This window comes from Asparagus officinalis, chromosome 5 (assembly GCF_001876935.1).
Source record: "Asparagus officinalis chromosome 5, Aspof.V1, whole genome shotgun sequence".
NCBI classification, from domain to species: domain Eukaryota; kingdom Viridiplantae; phylum Streptophyta; class Magnoliopsida; order Asparagales; family Asparagaceae; genus Asparagus; species Asparagus officinalis.
Genome location: NC_033798.1, coordinates 126691106 through 126710161, shown reverse-complemented (window position 1 = coordinate 126710161; position 19056 = coordinate 126691106). Strand labels below are relative to the sequence as shown.

Here is a 19056-nt window from a genome sequence, read left to right as displayed (position 1 = left end):
AAATTACTGCATTTCAGTTTTCTGTTCAATTTTTGCTTTTATATATCTGTATTATTTCAGATTTAACCATAGACGCTAACAATCTTAAAGTACTAATATTAATTTTAGAGAAAGTCAAAACAAGTAATAATTCATCAACAGAAATGAAAATACTAATAGCTGGTTGTAAAAGTTATATATTATACGCCCTCCCAAAGTATATCATAATTGTGCTAATTATTATATAAGTAGTTACCCCTCCCAAAGTATTAGTAGCAAATATCATCCTAATAGTTTCTTTTCAACATCTTCCTTCGCAAAGTTCATTTTGTTAGCAGTTTGACATACAATTTAAAAGTGATCATGTAATGATCATACAATGATTTGTACATCTAAAATGCCTTTTTTAACAAATATTTTGCAGTTTTAAAAGAAAAGGATATGAGTAAAAATACTTTAAAATCAAAATATATTTATCAAATATGATATCTCCTTCTTAATCCAAATCAAAGTCTAATGATACTCCTATCCTCATCCTTACATTGTTCTAAATTTAGCACAGAGATAAAATTAAGGTTAAATTTCACTCCCCCCACCCCCCACCCCCGAACTGTAGGGGTGTTGCACATAACCCCCCTCAACTTTGTTTATTCCACTTGACCACCCTGAATGTTGGAGTGCCCCACTTAAGCCCCTTGAAATTTGACATTTTTTCAATAGACACCCCCAAGACGTCACTGATTAATGGTGAAATGACAAAAATAAAAAATAACCCTAATCTCAACTCCACTTTCAAAAGAACCCCTAATAGAATAAACAAGGGGTTTTTTGCTTATTAACCAATGCTTTCAAAATTAATCCAAACACAACCACCACCTCTGCCTCCTTTCAAGCCACCACTTCGTCCTCCCCTCTTATTCCTCTTCTCCAGCCATGGCGACGCAAACCCATCGTCATCATCATCATTAAATAATAAAGAAGAAGCCAACCCATTTTCCTCCATTGACTTCTCTTGAGATCCATCTCCAACAAAAACCAGTTCATTCTCTAATCATCTCCATATCTTTAGACATCAATTTCTCCGAAGATCAGAGTTGCCAGCATCGATGGAAGAGAGATGGTTCAATTGAGCGTGTTTGGGTATGAATTAAGGATTCAATAAGCAAGCATGGAAATTTTAACCCAAAAATGAAAAGAGACAATGCAGTAATTTATAATAAGTTTAGGGGTATTTTTCATCCGTATAAAGTTCACATTGACTTAAATTTCACGGTGTTAATCTGGGTTGGTTGGGTTGGTTGAGTGAGACATGTTCAAGAGAGTTAAGTAGAATAAACAAAGTTGAGGGGGTTATGTCCAATCAAGGAGGGATCAAGAAAATTTTTCCTCCGGAAGCACATATACGATTATACATATAAATTAATAACTTATATGATATAAATTTTAACGATGAAAATTTGATTTATAAAATAATCACAACATCTATCAATACATGCAATTTCATCATAACAACTAACAACATGCTACGAAATTCTAACAAAAGATCTTTATAATTGTTTTCCATGTGGTCCCATTTTTTGATACATTTATATGATTTTCTTATTTACTATACTATCAACTATGTCTTTCTCAATATATATAATTAGACAATCACTCAATCATTACGAAGCAACATTGTTAGAATTTCGTAGTATTTTGTTTTCATGGGGGGGGAACAACTTTTGCAATTTGTAGGGGAATCAGAAGGGAATTTTGATTTAGAAACGAAGTGTTAAAGAGGGTGAAAACGATATCTTTTAATTCTCAAGTTAATTTAGGCTAAAATTAATGTTTTTAGATGGATATATGAGTTCTTGAGCTAAAATGAATAACTCTAGGCAATTTTTGGATGGATTTGAAAACATGAATGTAGACTATGGCTAGCTGGGTTGGGAGCTGTGGGGTTGCTAAGCAAAATCCTATGGGGCCACATAATAAAAATATGGTTAATTATTTTAAAAACAATGTTCAAATGTGTGGGGGCACGTGCCTCCACAAACTTCGTAGTAGTTCCGTCCTCGGGTGCAACTCACACATAGTTCAGGGGTAAGTGAAATTTACACTATATTAACTCTGTGAATGTGCCCACTCTAAATCAACTTGAACTTTAATACTAGTAATTTAGTAAATAAAAAATATGATCACTCGCCTTTTAATTTTAATCGATTAATTTACACACATTACGATTTTAATTAAATGTTAAAACTTTTTTAGTCTAAAATTTTGAATTTATCTTCAAAATTTAGGATTTTGATCTTTTTTAGAACTATATTAGATTAAGAAATAATTAATGTATGTGTAAAGAATCATCTCACTTCTATCAATAACATTATTAGTTGTCATCAGACTTTAGGAGGCGCAAAGTGTTGCAAGAGTGACTATAGGGGCATACATGCAATCATGAAAAATGTTGGGCGGGTAAAGTCTTAAGTGTAATTTACTCTTATTATGTGTGACACCCCCACTTTAGTCCCATATGGACTAGTGTGAAGAAATGTTAGTGGTTTAAATAGAAAAAAGCCCAAGACTCAAGAATAACTAGTGCTAGCATTATGACAGTGAACTTTATCCAACATCAAGTTGCTCTCGATGGGTCCTATGGCTTACACGGGCCAACGGGCCAGTGGACCCGGGCGCGACAAATGGTATCAGAGCAATTGCTAGTTAGAAGTGTGGAGCTAAGTGTTATACAGGGCTAAGTGCTACACCGCGTGGATGCGGTGGGAGCTACCTCTAGAGCTTATAGGAGCCACCTTTAGAGTCCAATCGCCTGGTAGATGTGTCAATTATCATGTCGTGACGACGAGGACGTTTTCTTTGTAAGGTGAGGTGATTGTGACACCCTCACTTTAGTCCCACATGGACTAGTGTGAAAAAATGCTACTGGTTTAAATAGAAAAAAGTCTAAGGCTCAAAAACAACTAGTGCTAGTATTTTGGCTGTGAACTTTAGCCAACATCAAGTTGCTCTCAGTGGGTCCCATGGCTTGCACGCACCAACGGGCCCGTGGGCCCGGGACGTGACATTATGTGTGTTGGCATAGGCATGGGCATGTATGTCCATGAATGCAAGACAACTGCAATTATTCAACAAATGCTTTTTAATTACCTGTACCCTCTTGTACCCGATTGTGCAGCAAGTTGTGCAAAGAAAAAACCTGCTTTGCCTTCAGCAATGGCTGCTCAGGATAGGATAGCTGAATGCCAAACCTGATGTTATTATGGGATGAAATATTAGAGAATTACATACAGCAGCATATTTCTAATAAAAAACAAAATAAATCAAGCATCCCAATACGGAAAAGGAACCTAAAAGTTAATAAAGAGAAGATTCAAGGCAAAAACAATTTTCTTATAATGAAAATGACACAAACTCTCTAAGGAGTGTTTCTATGAACTCATAGAAAAGAAAGTAATACACCTGCACTATACATGTTTCTTCAAGCAAATTTCAATTCCACATGTTACCACCAATGACACAATAATTTAAATATCTAAACAAGGTGGTGTCCAACTTCTTCCAAACATGAAGAGGTTTAAGCTTTGCCCAAAGTATTAAGTTTGCTTGACATACATTACTTACTCACCAGCCATCAGTGTTTTAATCCAAGTTAAAAGGCTCACGTGTTCAATTCTTTGCATTACCAGAAGTGCCTAGCCAAACCTCAAATGGAAAAGTGGAACCGAAGTTACCATGACACCTCGTATGGGATCCCATATCCATGTCCAACATGTGTCCGATACAGACAGTCAGACACTCAAATACGCATGTATTTATTTTAGATGTGTACTCAGTTCTATAATATGTTTTGGTTTAAACGCTTGGCATACATTTTTTGGACCTATATCTTACACTTCACATCCACTACTTGCAACTCGCTGGACATGGATTATGTTCACTTCATCCTATACTCGGTTCAAATGTATGATTTTAAATGGCTGTTTAGGTATGTAAGTCAAACATGAGTTGTGTCCCTGTATCCTACCTATTATAAATTAGCCGTGTCTCAGGTCCGCATCAGTGTCCGCACCTGTACATGTGCAACCTAGGGGGGAGCATTGAAGTGAGATCAGCACCATATCAGATCTCTTAGTGCCATAGAGGAAAGAAGACCATTTGAAATGACTTTTAAGTCATGCTTATGATGGCGAGTTCACTGATGCACGAAATTACTTGAAAAGACAGGTTTCCAATAGATTGTCTCATCACGATAGCAAATGTGGTAAATGACCGATTCCGTCTTTGCCTCAATTTCTCACCATGTATCACATACTCTCTTCAAACATAGATATGTCTATTTAACATAACCAGAAATATTCTAGCTCTTCACCTTTTGCTGGGTGTTCTATAAGCTCGGTCATAAATCTTACCAACGGAATTGCTTTAGTTTATATAATTATTAAATGACAAAACCAAGTATATTAAGAATGACTCGGGACAGTTTTCCCTCATATCTCCCAATACCAAGGTACACAAGTCCCGACAGATAAAGCCAGAAAAAAGGACTAATAATGCGTACTTCAAGAAATTAAGGTGTGTAATCCAAAGAAAGGTGATCAAATCGAACACCCTTTTAAGCTTGGGGCATAGCATTTTCAGAGGAACAAGCATTCACCAAACAAGTTAGGGCATACATATTGTAACTAAACTACACATCTATATGGCATTAATTTACACATGCAAAACAAGAACGTAATAAAGTAAGTTTGTATCAACTTTTGTCTGATATTAGAAAAAATTATTTTATTCACTTACTTGTCCATGTAGTGTTCTGCATAGCTTGTAGAATTCCTGTGTTTGCTGAGAGCATTTTTCTCATGGAGAATTCCATAGATAAAATAGAATAGTTTATTATGTTGAGTGAACACCACACTGTCGAATACATCATTCTCAGCAAACGTGCCATTATAAAGTTTTAAACTGTTGCTAACATCACAAAGATCTCTTGCATGAGAAACAGTTGAATGGCTAAAAACCGGTGATGATAAGCAGCGTTTTACAGTTTCCCAATCAACAACCATATTTTCCTCACATTTTTTCTTTTTGACTGGAAGTAGCAGGTAAAACGTCGACGAAGGCGGACTAATTGCAGCATTCTCACCTAAAGAAACAAAGTCATGGTAAAAGTCAGATCTATCGAGGATGACCTTTAGAAACATTTCCTGAAAACTCTCTGCCAGTAAAACCTGAAAAAAAACATATAATCATGTTGGAATAACTTTAAGTGGAATAAATAGATCAATAGAATAGCAGCTTATGATATAGTTAAGGGTTATTTTCACCTCTTCTCTGTCAAGTGTGATCTTCCCCATACTTACAAACCCTGTCTTAACAATCCTGCCATGAGCAAGATGTAAATCAACTTCCATAGTCTCAGCTTCATCCGGAATAGGAACTTTAACAAAAAGACCAAATTTTCGATAGTTTCTATCATCTGGTATGGGGACACACTTTATATAATAAAAATAAAAATCGACATCATCTGTAGTGGACCATGGCATTCTAAGAACAGCAGGGACTAGCATCTCATGAAGTTCTTCTCTCAGACATTCATCTGGAAAAGTAAGTATTTAGATCAAAGGGTCACAAAATTCTAAGACTAACTTTGCACCACGAAATTAATAATGATTTCTAATGAGAAAAGTACCATCGCTGTTTTGACTCTCTGAGCAATTTGTAGCTAGTATTTTCCTCTTTCCATCATCCAGACCAGGCAGAAGATAATTGGTCAAAGCACCCTTTTTATGCAGCTCGATACATGCTTTCAAACAAGCTGCTCTCTTAGCTTCATCTTTTGAGGAGCAGGGCAAACTATCCACCTGACGGACAGGAGCATTTGAGGGAAGAATTACTCGGCAGATTGTTCCATGTATATCATCTATGAAAAAGAACTTTGGCAAAGGATCAAAATATCTGCAGAAAACATGCAAGTTAAAAGTAAAACTAAAAGAAATCCAATCAACTTTTGGTATGAGTCTGAAATAATAATAATAAATTTTAAATAATGATGTCATACATATCTCGAGGAAGTTTGTCACAGTATCTATAAAGAAGCGAAATGCTGCAACCAGTGCTGATAGAAGCACCAGTGCTGTCAACTTTATAAATTGTCTCCTCCAAATTATTAAAGGTCTCACCGGATGTTCTGGCGATGACTTCTTTATTCATGAAATTTTCTCCAGACATAAAATCATGCAGTAACTGCTCATCACGCAGGTTGCCTCTGAGATATTGATATCAAAAGTAAAAATAAAAATATAATAAAAATAAAACAAAGAACACTATAAATATAAATAAACAGAATAGATGCTTAAGAATGAAGAGAGATTTGAATAATGAAGTACCTTTCGACAAGAAAAACAAATTCAGATTTCTGCATGCGAGCACGACCTCTTGACTGTATAAAACTAGCCACTGTTTCTGGCAGATCAAACCGCACTACAAGGCAGCAAGTCTGAATATCAAGACCTTCTTCAGCTACATTGGTAGCAACCAAAAGATTCACCTAGCAATCCAACAAATGGAACAATAAGCTATGCACAGCATCTGTAAGAAAGGTGACATAAAGCTCTTGCTGAAAACAACCTACTAATAAGATCTAAATATGATTTCCAAAGTCATAAATTAGGCTAAACTATCAAAAAGTACCATGAACTGTCCTCTTGTTTAGGAAACTCTTGATATTGTTTTAAAACACTGTTCAAATGCTGCAATCGAGAATGCATCCATATTTACTTCAACAGTAAAATGAATTAGCTGGCTATCTACAAGCATACAAATTATTTCATGAAAACTTAGTAGTTCCATGTTAATAATCTGTATCGATAACTCTTTAAAAATGTACTGGATAGCATGCTTATATTAATAACGGAATTTCAAAGCAATTTACAAGAAAATACCTCTCCAGAACGAAACTTTTCAACTATTGTATTAACCTTGCTGCGTGACATATTCCTCAATCCAGAATGAAAACCCACAAGAAATTCACATTTCCAATAATCTAGCACTTTTAAGCTCCCAAGAATGTGCGCTAATGTTCTCGCAACAATTATTCGCTTCACAAAGATTATACACTTCATGTTCTCTTTCAACCTGAAGTAAAGAATTGTTAGATGTCTATTATTAACAGATATCATATCTCTATAACTGCATACAATTGAACTTCCCAAAAACATTGAGAGAGGTAAGAATATTGACCGAGGCTTTCCTGACTAATAAGTTTTGACTGCTAAACCCACATGTTTTAACAAAGAAAGTATGGTTTTTATTTTATCTCTTTCACATGGTATTGTACTCATACAATTACATTCATCATTATCGTTCTTACAGTGTTCAATTAGTGTGCATTCATGCATGCAAGTGTATATAGTTCATGAAACAGAAAAATTGGAGAATCTTTTTTTTTTCTTTTTTTTTATAAACAAAACTTGAACAAGTTACCAAGCTAGTCGTTCTGTGAGTATAGAATAGATTCACAAGCAATCAACAGTGATGATGACCAACCTGGAGCTAGAAAGGATCCCAATCAGAGCTGACAATTTTTTTAAGAAAAATGGTTCTTCTAATGTCTCCGGAACAAACGAATCTGAACCCATATTGTCTACAAAATAAGCAAAGATATTCTTGTTAGATGTGCTAAAACTCAAACGAAATAAAGGAAGCTGAAGACCTACATAATTATTACATACTAAATATGTTACTTTAGAAGTTAACAGTGAAAAGCTCACTTGTAGTCATTGACTTGGATGAACATGGTTTGATGAATCAAATATGTGAATTTGGAGATGCATTTATCTGAACCACTGAATTATCAAGTGAATCCAACAAATGAATTCAATTAAAGATGTCAAACTGAGTAGCAGAGTGATTATGCTCTATGGCTTTTTGTTCAGGATGTTGCACCTGGGTATATGCCTAGGTGATGCCTTGTAATTGTTGTTTTGATCAATAAAAATCTTTTCTTACCTTTCCCAAAAAAAAGTCAAGCTGTGTCTGCTTTTTAATTCACATTACTATCATGGTCACTTTCACATCTCTAACAGGTCAGGCATGGAACATTTCTCATAACCGAGGGGGCTGCATGAAAGGTTGAATTGGTTTTGCGATAGTGAGGCCAATACTTTACAGGTTTTGGCTAATTTCCTAAATGACTAAGCTAGAGAGTCATTGGGTAGAACCTTAATGGCCAACTGGTAGATAGGTAAATCTCCCCTTCTACGCCAACTGGTAGATAGGTAAATCTCCCCTCTACTCATGTAGTTTAAGCATAATCAGCCAAGAAGGCATCTTCAAATTCCTAGAGATCAAGAGTCTAGATGAAGTAAGATGATAATCTTGGAGTCTGTTTGGCGGCTTGTAGTTGGAGAAGCAGGTGCACTCCCCCCTACATGCTGCTCTAACTGCAGAAGTTGAAGATGCAACCTGATGTTTGGATAGTATGTTTTTCCAAATAAATTATCATACCACTAAACATGGTTTAACAATTATAGTAGGTTATCTATATTTTACTGCTATAATTGACTGTAGACACATTCCAAGTTGTAGTGACGAGGATCATTTTGAATGTAACTGTGACTACATAATTCGAACTCTACAATATAATTGCAAGAGATACATCAACTAACAAGTGTTTCCGTTTTGCAGTATAGTTGGAGCAATATCTGCCTCCTCCCCACATGGAACCACCACAAGACAAAAGTTTAAGAAAAATCACATCCCAGCTAGTCTTGTAAGTATCTGAACGTTATTTCTTTCTTTGGACGCTCCAAAGCACTTGTAATTTAAAATGGTAGATTGTCCAAAAACTCAAATTTCAGTCAATATCAAAAGGAAAAATTTTGAAAACCAACCCATTTACAAAAAAATCGCAAAAAACGGCCTATTCTAAAAATAATTGTCAAAACCGACCTAGTTTCAGCCGTCAGGCTGAAACTCGGTCGATTTTGACAAAAAAACTATAAAACTTCACGGGACATTAAGTAATGGGCGTGATTAATTTTTCGATGTTGTATTTGTTTGTTGCTCAAAATCTGATTTTGATCGGCGATGCTTCTCTTTTTGGGGTTTCTGCATCATGGGACTTTAACAAATTTCACGGGACTTGAAGTCCCGTGAAATTGTTGGCGACTTTAATCTATTAATATTAGACGTTATTAAACTTCACGGGACTTCAAGTCCCGTGAAGTTTCATAGTTTTTTTGGTCAAAACCGACCCAACTTCAGCCCGACCGCTGAAACTAGGTCGGTTTTGGCAATTATTTTAAGAATAATTCTTTTTTTTTTCGCAAAGTTTTTGGTAAATGGGATGGTTTTCAAAATTTGTCCATATCAAAAACACCACACTTTGTTATCATGAATTCATGTTACGCTCGCCTGGCATAATCATTAAATGTAATAATCATTAAATGGGTGCATTTTTTGTAGACTCAAGGCTGACCTTATATTACAGCTCTTTGTTGAATCCTAATTTGGTTCATAGTAAGATTCCAGAAAGTTCCCCTTTTAATTCATCATTATTTCGTGCCCTTCAAGTCATTTTTAGCATGATTCTAGTTTTTCGTAGTCCACAACATCAGTCTTCCAAGAGTTCGTTCATATGACCTTCACATCCACATGCCACCTATTGACACCCATCACTATTAGTCTATCAAAGTATGGTCAATTGGTCATTCTCATTCGTAATTGAGAAGATGGAATGAGCCAAAAGAATAACTAAGAATCAAACAATAATTGAAAAAGTCTTAGCTCTCTTTAAAAAAATGAATCATGCTTAAGGAGATCCAGTTTACATAATCTTACTCAGTCCTCCCACAGGCAGACACATCACATGATGCCTGTCTGTGCCTAGATGAGGCTTATAGCCTAATTTCTATTTTCTATTGGGCTAAGGGAACAATTGTTCGACCAGCCAGACCCATGTTACCAAGGTAACATCTTGAAAGGTACTACCAGTGCTCAGTTATTGTTGTGGTTCATGCTTTTGATTCTCAAGCTTAAATGGTGTATTAATCAGGTTATTAGCTACTGAGAAATGCATGAACATTGTCATCAATGCATCCAGTTAGATCAGGGTCTACGCTAACTGCATCTACCTTGACCTCTCTTAATATCAATCCCATTTGGCTCCTAGAAACCTGTGTTTCCTTTATTGAATGAGGTTCCTTCTGCATAAGAAGCCTCGTGATGCAGGATAAATTCACATGAAGATGGGTAAAATTCATGAGGCTGAGATCCATTCCCAAATTTTATTTGCCCTACAAGGAGTCAGTCTCATCAAACAAATATGATTCAATTATTATAAGATTACTTACAATCTTCAGTCAATTATTATAAGATTACTTAAAATCTTCAGTCATTAATAGATATAGCTTTAAATTTTAGCTAGAGTTTTGTTAGCTTTTCTTCTTAAATTTCAAATCTTTTCGGTAAAGGATGATATCTTTTAGCTTTAATAATAAACCTTCTCCATAAGCCTCAGATAAAGACAAATCTTCTATTACCAAATTTTTAGATTAGCTTTAGGAGTTAGTTTAGTTTAACCCATAAGAAAGTACGATCTTTGCCTAGTAAGTAAAAATGGTGACTGGTGTATTGGTATAAGGAAGAGTTTTTGCTCTTCTCTTCTCTATGAATGAGATCTTCATTTTCTATTTTGATGGCATGAGGTCATTCTTGTTCATAAGCCAAATAGGGTGTGAAGCCCTTATTTCCTAAACCTTCTTTTCCTCTTCTTTCTTTCTCCGCTTTTGCCTGTGCATCTCTAATCTCCATTACTTGGTACCATTTCAAAGAGATGCACCACCACCCCTACAGCCAGATTTTACACTCCCAGGTTTTTCAGATCTGCAGAAATATTACAATACTTCCAATTGCTACAGTACATGCGACTACAAGTCTACAACAATACCCACAACTATTATAGAGACTTTCGATTTCCGTCTTATTCTCAATCCTCTTATCTGCATTCCTTATTTGTCATATTCATATTATTATGATCCCTCATACTGTTACCACAGCAAAGTGTTATGTATCATTGTCTTTTTTTTAAAAAGAAATTGTCAGTCCTTAGAAGTTGGATGATATACCTGGTTTCTAGAGATTTAATGATCCATATATAGATAATAATATTGAATGGAAGATTTGCCTGATTCTATCCCTCATATATAATGTGTAGTTAAAAAGAGGAGTTGGATTTAGAAAATCATTACAGTACAGACAAATGGACATGTAACCCTTGTCGGCCTACGATCTAATGTACATCAAGGAGACACTATGATCTCTGTCTTCAGCTGATACCTACACTCCATGGAGATGCCGTTTATTTTCCATCATAGCAAGAGACTTAACTCTAGCCAACATTAATACTAAAGTTTGGCACATATTTCAAGCTAGCACTAGGACCAAAGCCAAAGGAAAAAGATAGTTCAAAGAATAAAACCAAAGCATGAGCACAAGGCAAAGCCTGAGACAACACCACAAGCTCAGCCAAGGTCATATTCCAACCCAAAGTTTTAAAACAAGGTACAATTACAGTTGACCATCGAGAAGAATCTTGCAATCAATCAATTTAATTGATATAATCTTTAACTTTCAAAGATCAAAACTTTGGCGGCATCATCCTCACACAAATTTTGGTGCTAATGACTTCCTTTTCGCTTGTGTAACATCACCTCCATAGTATTCTGTAGAGTTTATTTTCTTTCATTTAAAAACTTGAGGCGAGTTCACACCAAAAAAGGTATATTTGAAGCAGAGAAAATTCACATAAAGATGGAGTAACTCAATGGTAAAAGCATCTCCAATATTTATTTAAAATCACATGCATTACATGGAATCACCTAATAAAAATGATTTAATTATTGCAGGGTATAGATTGAGTTACAATACATGGTTACTGGTGGTAGATTTTATTTTTCAAATATTTAGTGATTATTTGTTATCTTTTAGTTTTATAATTCAACTCTTTTTGATGAGGGATGTTATTTTTTAGTTTGAACAATATTTTTCCCAAGTCTAATATAGGTGATGAATCTTTTATTTCCTAGTTCTCACATTAGATTTCTTTAGGCCTTATTTTAGCTTTACTAATAAAAAATCAAGAAAGACAGAAGCTTATTCGCCAAAACATCTATCTGAAAGACGCTAGAAACTTCAACACCCAATTTGGACTCTGCATGGCATTGTTCTTACATAGCTCCATTGCACGACTGGGTAATACAGATTTCTCTCAATTTATTAATTAATATATGACATGCTTCAGTTTAATAAAAGTGTTAGAGATCTGTACAAAATACATAATATTAGGCACTTTGTTTTGTGTATCATTTGCCTATAGGAAATATCTGTGTTTATGGTGTGTGCAACATTGCAAACGTAAAAACAGGTTGTTTCTAGTTTAAAAATAGCATGGCAACCATACCGTCTAATATCTTGCAGCATAAAACCGAGCGAGCATTATTCAAATATTGATTTACTAGGTAAGTGTTGCTGTCATCATCGTTTTGCTTTGTATCTGGAATGTCCAATCCATCAGAAGTCAAAAGAATTTGAACAGCCTTCAAGGAAATAACAGTGTATTAGTCGAAAATGGAAGAAAGAAAGTTAAAATCAATACACTTCTACTGTATTAGCACAGAAAAAATGAAAAATAGAAAATTTCGTTCCATCTTTAAAGAAAGTAATAGAAAAAGAATTGCTACTATTATAATTATAGGAACAATCCATCAGAAGTCAAAAGAATTTGTACAGCCTTATAGCAGACAACAGTCTATATTAGTCAAAAATGGAAGAAAGAAAGTTAAAATCGATGGCCTACTGTATTAGCACCGAAAAAAATGAAAAATAGCAAACTTTGTTCATTATTAGAGAAAGTAATAGAAAAAGAATTGCTAATATTATAATTATAGGAACCATATAAAGACACAAGATAAATTAGACTGTTTGACAATTCTTTAGCACAATTATGTAACTGAGTTTTCTACAGCTAAGCATATTGGATAATTAGTTACAATACTTGATTTTTTAATGCTTGGATCATTAATCCTTAGTTAAAGGAGGTTAACCTCTGTGAATAGAGTATATGTGTGCATGTATATACAAGCTCAGCCCAGTTAGGACTGAACGAATTTTTATCGATATCTGAACATGAGTCGTTGGGCATAGAAGATCCGTAACTATGATCAAATAACAGAAGTAAAGCTCGAAAGGACTCATAATGCAAGGTCATGCATGATGAGGGACTTGTCTTAAAATTCAAACTTGTGGGTATTAGCGGATTTTTGTTAGGAACTTATATCTTACCACCCGCCCGCCCCTCGCAACACAAACACACACACACCCCACCCACCCAAAAAAAATCATAGAAGAACGAACCTGACTCAGCACATGCCTCCTGAATCGCCTCACTATGACCACTACTTTGATTGCTACAGAACCCTTATTTATCACCATTAGCAACCAGATATTCCTGAATGACTACCAGAAAAAAGGCAGATACTATCTCTCTTTCTTCTCTTATTGCTTTCTTAGGTTTCCCTTTCGGTTTATCGGACATTACTAATCTGGGTGCACTTTGTTTTTCTTCTTTTTCAACTAAATGCTGCCAATAGCATTTGCCTTCTTGCATTCTAGTTCACTTGGGCCAAAACACATTGTAACTATTCCTCATCAAGAATTGAGGGTTTAAGCTGAAGTAGATAGTTGTTTTCTCATGTTCTGGATCTTTCGCCATAATCTTGTAACCACATATTTTGGATTAGCTAAAAGTGTACAATATCAACTGATATTAAAATCCTTCTCCATAGTTTTGCCCACTTAGCATACATTAGCTTACTGATAAGATGAACATCCTACATACATTCTTTCTTTAGCTCTAATCCAGTGAATTTTGGTCAATTTTGTTTCACTAAGTATAAATTATATTGTTGGGCCTTCTAGATTATTTCAAAATATTCATTGAGAATAAAATCTTCAATAACAACTAAAAGACATACAAATTAATATTATTATTTTTTATGATAGATAATAATACATAACAAGGCTCACAATATGAGGGGGGTTTTTTAGAGTAAAGGTGAGAAACACCACCCCTCCTTTTATGCTTTTCAAGGGCAGAAAGATTCTTTGCTTGACCCTCAAGTATTCATCGAGCACATATACATAAAAATTAATAATTTATATAAATATCCGTTACGAAATTTTCTTACTTTGGTTAGTGTGAAACAAGCAGAATTGGCCCGCACGTTACTGCAGCATTAATGTGAAAAATACCAAAAATAATAGTTTAAATACTAAAATATACTGTATACATGACCACTTAAACAAATACATAGTAAGTTACATGGAATTTTACAATACATACCAAATTATTGAAATACAAATTGAGTTTACGATTAATTGGTAGAGTATTTTGGATCTAAGAGTGATTTTGGAAGTTGGCAGGTTTAAGAATAAATGGTTGTGAAACTTTGGGTCGATATGCAAAACACCTTGTTTTGAAAGTGGCTGAGTTTAAAAATAAGTCGAGGTAAAAAAAATTTGGTTTATACTTAAAAAAACAATTTATAGTTCGTGGCACCATGATGTTAATAAAAAAACACAAAACATTAATGATTTTTTAGGTATTTAGAAATTAGTCCCTCAATTCTTCAATAATTGCTCATTAGTCCCTCAAATCCTAAATAATCATGCAATTTGGTCCCTCAAGGACCAAAATACCCACGGTTATGTTTTCCATCCCATAACCCATCTTGTTGAAAAAAAGGTTATTTGCACTTTGGTAACTTGAAGTTTACGCGTTTCTAATTTTAGTATCCAAAAAAAAATTAACACTTTGATACCTTAAAGCAACACTACTTTTAACTTTGTTACCTTAAAGTTTTTCTCTAACACTTTGTTATGACATGTTTTTGACATTTTTTTAACTTTGATATCCTAAAGTTTGGTTTTCGACATTTTTCAACTTTGATAACCCAAAGTTCTGTTTTTATACTTTGATACTGCAAACTTGGGGTATCAAAGTTAAAAAATGTGTAAACTTTGAGGTGTCAAAGTTTTAAAATGTGGAAACTTTGGAGTATGAAAGTCAGAAAAGGTATAAATTTGGGGGTATCAAAGCGTCAAAAAAATTTTGGGTATCAGAGTTAAAAAGTTATAAACTTTGGGGTATCAAAGGGTATAAAAACCGGGATAGCTGAGTTTTTTTAAAAAAAAGGTGTATATTTTACAAGGTTTTTGCTAACCATTGCCCTTAGGGCAATGGATACGGAGGAGAGAGATAAAAGAGGCGTGTGAATGAAAAGAGTGAATGAGTGAGAAACATACTATCACAATACCCTTTAAGATGTGAGGGACTAACGAGCAATTTCGAATATTTGAGGGATTAATGTGATTATTATTGATATTTGAGGGCCAAACTGTAGTTCTGAAAAATAAAATGCGGCAAAGGAGGGTGGCGAACGACTCGAACCCATGACCAATGCAATGAAGACCAAACACTCTAACCAAATGTGCTACTTGAGATTTAGGACGATTTAGAAAAAGAAAGGAGTATAAAAATATACTTAGTGTAGCCATGACAAGACACTAACTAGAGTGGTAAACCCAATTGTTTTAGTGTGTGTATTAAATATATTTGGTTTTTGTATATGCTCGGCAAATAACCCTCATATTACTTTCAACCCATACTGAATCCTTTAAATAATATTTGTCCACAAGAAAAATTATTTGATCAGCGTATAACAATAATACAGGTATCAGCGGCAATAGTAGGAAAATTTTCAAAATGATATCATGTTATGACAAAATCAAAAAATTGAGATTCATAATATCTCAACAAAATAAAAGAGAATAATATGTACTATAGACAAGTAGTAACAATATCGTTGTTGTTTTTTTCCCACTCTATTATGTGCAATATTTTGGCAAGATGTGTATTCATTCATGAAAAATTAATCCTATATATAGGTATTTGTGCTTTACATATGCAGGTTAAGTCTTGTGCTCTTAACCAGAAGGGAAATTGAACTGTTGACACATTCCATTGCGGTAGGATGATGTACCTTAAAATAGACCTGTGATACATAAGAATATGGCATGGATCATGGAGGAAAGAAAAATATATGAAATGACAGAAGATGCTATCATAAAATTGTAGTGAATAGTTGTAATGAAAAGCAAAAGATTACTGATATAAAAGTGTTGCTCAAGTTCTCAAAATTGGCTTGAGAACGAATTGTACAATTGGCTTAATATAACAGACATTGCACTCACTTGTATCGCTGCATAAAGACCAAGATTTTCTAGACAAAAAACAACTTTTTCATGTATCTTCAAAACCGACTTCATCAACTTCTGACGATCTTTCAAATCAGAAATATTTTCTCGTAGCATGCACGTGCACTGTTCATATAAGAAAATGATATAAGCAAAACACAAGGTGGAACAGAATGTTAATCTTGCATAACTTACAATCAGAAGTTTTACCTTGTTTCTTATCTGGTCAAGTTCTCTTTGATAAACCATTATCAAGCTTGATTCATTATGTTCCACAGGATCATAGAAGTAGACTTTTATTTCCGGAGAAGCAACAAAACTTTCAAGTTCTAGATTGTCATCAATTGAACACATCTGTGCAATCAAAGTAGAGAAAAAGAAACAACTAACATCATATTGATATCACCTTTACCCAGAATATATTTCAAGTTATAGATTTTATTTAAACACACCTTTGCATCAAGTAAATTCTCAAGACTGTTGATGCATTTGGTATAGTTTGTTTGAGTAGATCCACCTAAAATTAATATGCATGCGTCAAAATACATGCAAAGATAACAGAAAGTCGATCAATATCAAAAGGCAACTATAACAATAATGCACGCGAAAAAAAGAAGAAACAAATATAATCTTCATTCAGGAAAACAAAAATAGATATGTCCACTATTAGTGACAAGAGGAAATAAAACATGTGTTCTTAAAATATTTTCCAGAAGATTTCTCAAGAAATAGGAAGGATAGTTTGTAAAGTGAACTAATCAGCAAGCAAGAATGGTTTCCTTAAACGACAAAGTCGTCGATGAATCAGATAAAACAAGTACTAAGCTTTTCTCACGAAGGTAATAACAAAATGTATGATATGGACAAAGAGACTATCAATATTACGAGAATGCATCCCATTTAGTAAAAATAAATCCAAAACTGAATAGAAGGTACTATAAAAGAACGAAGGAAAGAGTTGAAGTTTAAGAAGTTGTCTAACCTTTCCCAATGATTGGAGAAGCAGTCATGCCAAATATACGAGGACTTCTTAGGGCATCCATTTTGTAAAATTCCTAGATATCAACAAGGAAACATTTTCACCATCAATAATATCAAATGCCTGCCTAATCTTGTCTATAAAGTTTGAAGCATGAATACCTTCATAATCTGAGCATAAGGATGCCTCTTTTGCGCTTGTGCATGATGGCATTCATCAAATATCAAAAGTGCAATTAGTTCCATCCTGATGAAACAATGTCTTAAATTGTGTAGAAGTATTTGAGGGGTCATAACAAGAACCTGCAGAAAAATGAAAGTGAAAACATAATCCGAACTTTGAGATGAGAAAGCAATGCTCATGCAAAAGTAGAGAGAGAAATAGCTTAGATGGAAAGTAAGTTATTTATATAGTTATCTATGGTGCAGTTCCACTTATGCAAATGGCAAAGCAACTAATGTGGTACAGGTGCAACTGGATCATGTTCCAGACCAAAACCCCAAGAAGATAAATGGCATTGCATAATGTGTATACTAGGAACCTGAGAAAAAGAAACTGTTCGTATGATGCATTGATTATGAAACAGATAAGGAAATAATATACAGTCGACATGAATAGGAAAAAAATGAATAGCAGAAGAATAAAAAAGGTAACTGACCTCTATTTGTTCAATCTCCTTGTTCCATTCATGATGATCCTTCAAATGTTTACCATTGCCAAAATAGCTTTGGACTTTGAAATCAGTGCAGTTCTCTATGACCATTGCTTGCTGGAAAAAATGTTCAGATATGAGCTTTTCCAATTGATAACTTACATCTGGAGATGGAAATGTTGTGACACTAGTAAAACATGATTAAAAGAAAAGAAATCTTTTCACCATAGACATATAGAAGAAATTTCACTTCGAGCGCCTTATAAAGTTATTTTACTTAAATGAGATTCTAATGCCAGCATATATTGGAAAATTGCCTGAAGAATCATTCTACAGATGTTTTCATCTATCTGATCCTATCTTTGTTTGCACACATGCTTATTGTCGGTTAACTTTTTCAGCAGCCTACTATCATATTTGTCTTCATGAAAGACACGCAGCTTATGGAAAGTGGAAAAATCATGATACCCTAGCATGTCCAATTCCTAATACTGAGTACCACATAAAGACTAATGTTGGGGGCAGAGTCACGCCCACCGCCGCGGAAGCGATATCACCTGAGAGAGAGCTCTGGCTATTGTTGTCACAAAAACACAAGTCAAACTCTATATTCTTGTTTCTCAAAGGAAACGAGAATAGATAGTGAAATTCTTATTTCTCAAAGGAAACAAGAATCGAAAGTGATATATTTCATCTAAGTGAAATATACACTCTTCCTCTCATCATCTCTAAGACCGAATATTGAGGGAACCTACAAGCTATGACAACTCATAGATAAGACAAATACAAACACGAGATTTACGTGGTTCGGCTAACTAGCCTACGTCCATGGGAGGGGGTTTTCACTATGAGGAGAGTACCAAACTTATTACAAGTTCTATGTCAACTCTCTCTTTTCTCTCAAAAGAACTCCAATACAAAACCCACAATTGATTTTTTCCCCACACCCTTCCTCTTCTCCCAACCTCTCTATTTATGGGCAGCAAAGGGGGCAAGACCGAAGATTTGGCGGGCTGAACGAGCGCGCGCGGGAGAAATTCGTGGCGGGAAAAGGAGTTCGCGCGCGCGGGGGCAGAACACGAGCACGAAACCCAAGCGGGTTTCGTGCGGGCGCGGCGCTGTCAGGCGGCGCGCG

The 19056-nt window shown here is 34.8% G+C and overlaps 1 protein-coding gene across 2 annotated transcripts in view; it reads right to left on the bottom strand.

Moving 5' to 3' along the window:
• The window catches only part of LOC109841198 (endoribonuclease Dicer homolog 4-like), a 35730-nt gene that overhangs the window by 15388 nt on the left and 1286 nt on the right, over positions 1-19056 (bottom strand). For both annotated transcript variants that reach the window (XM_020410107.1, XM_020410106.1), the window contains exons 3-17: positions 17928-18038; positions 17431-17571; positions 17273-17345; positions 16743-16807; positions 16501-16644; positions 16288-16416; positions 12437-12572; positions 7522-7618; positions 6918-7110; positions 6363-6523; positions 6035-6241; positions 5666-5931; positions 5301-5572; positions 4774-5204; positions 3127-3227 (exon numbers count right to left, since the gene is read on the bottom strand). In XM_020410107.1, the coding sequence (XP_020265696.1) occupies positions 3127-3227; positions 4774-5204; positions 5301-5572; positions 5666-5931; positions 6035-6241; positions 6363-6523; positions 6918-7110; positions 7522-7618; positions 12437-12572; positions 16288-16416; positions 16501-16644; positions 16743-16807; positions 17273-17345; positions 17431-17571; positions 17928-18038 (2527 nt within the window). The remainder of the gene's footprint in view (positions 1-3126; positions 3228-4773; positions 5205-5300; positions 5573-5665; positions 5932-6034; positions 6242-6362; positions 6524-6917; positions 7111-7521; positions 7619-12436; positions 12573-16287; positions 16417-16500; positions 16645-16742; positions 16808-17272; positions 17346-17430; positions 17572-17927; positions 18039-19056) is intronic.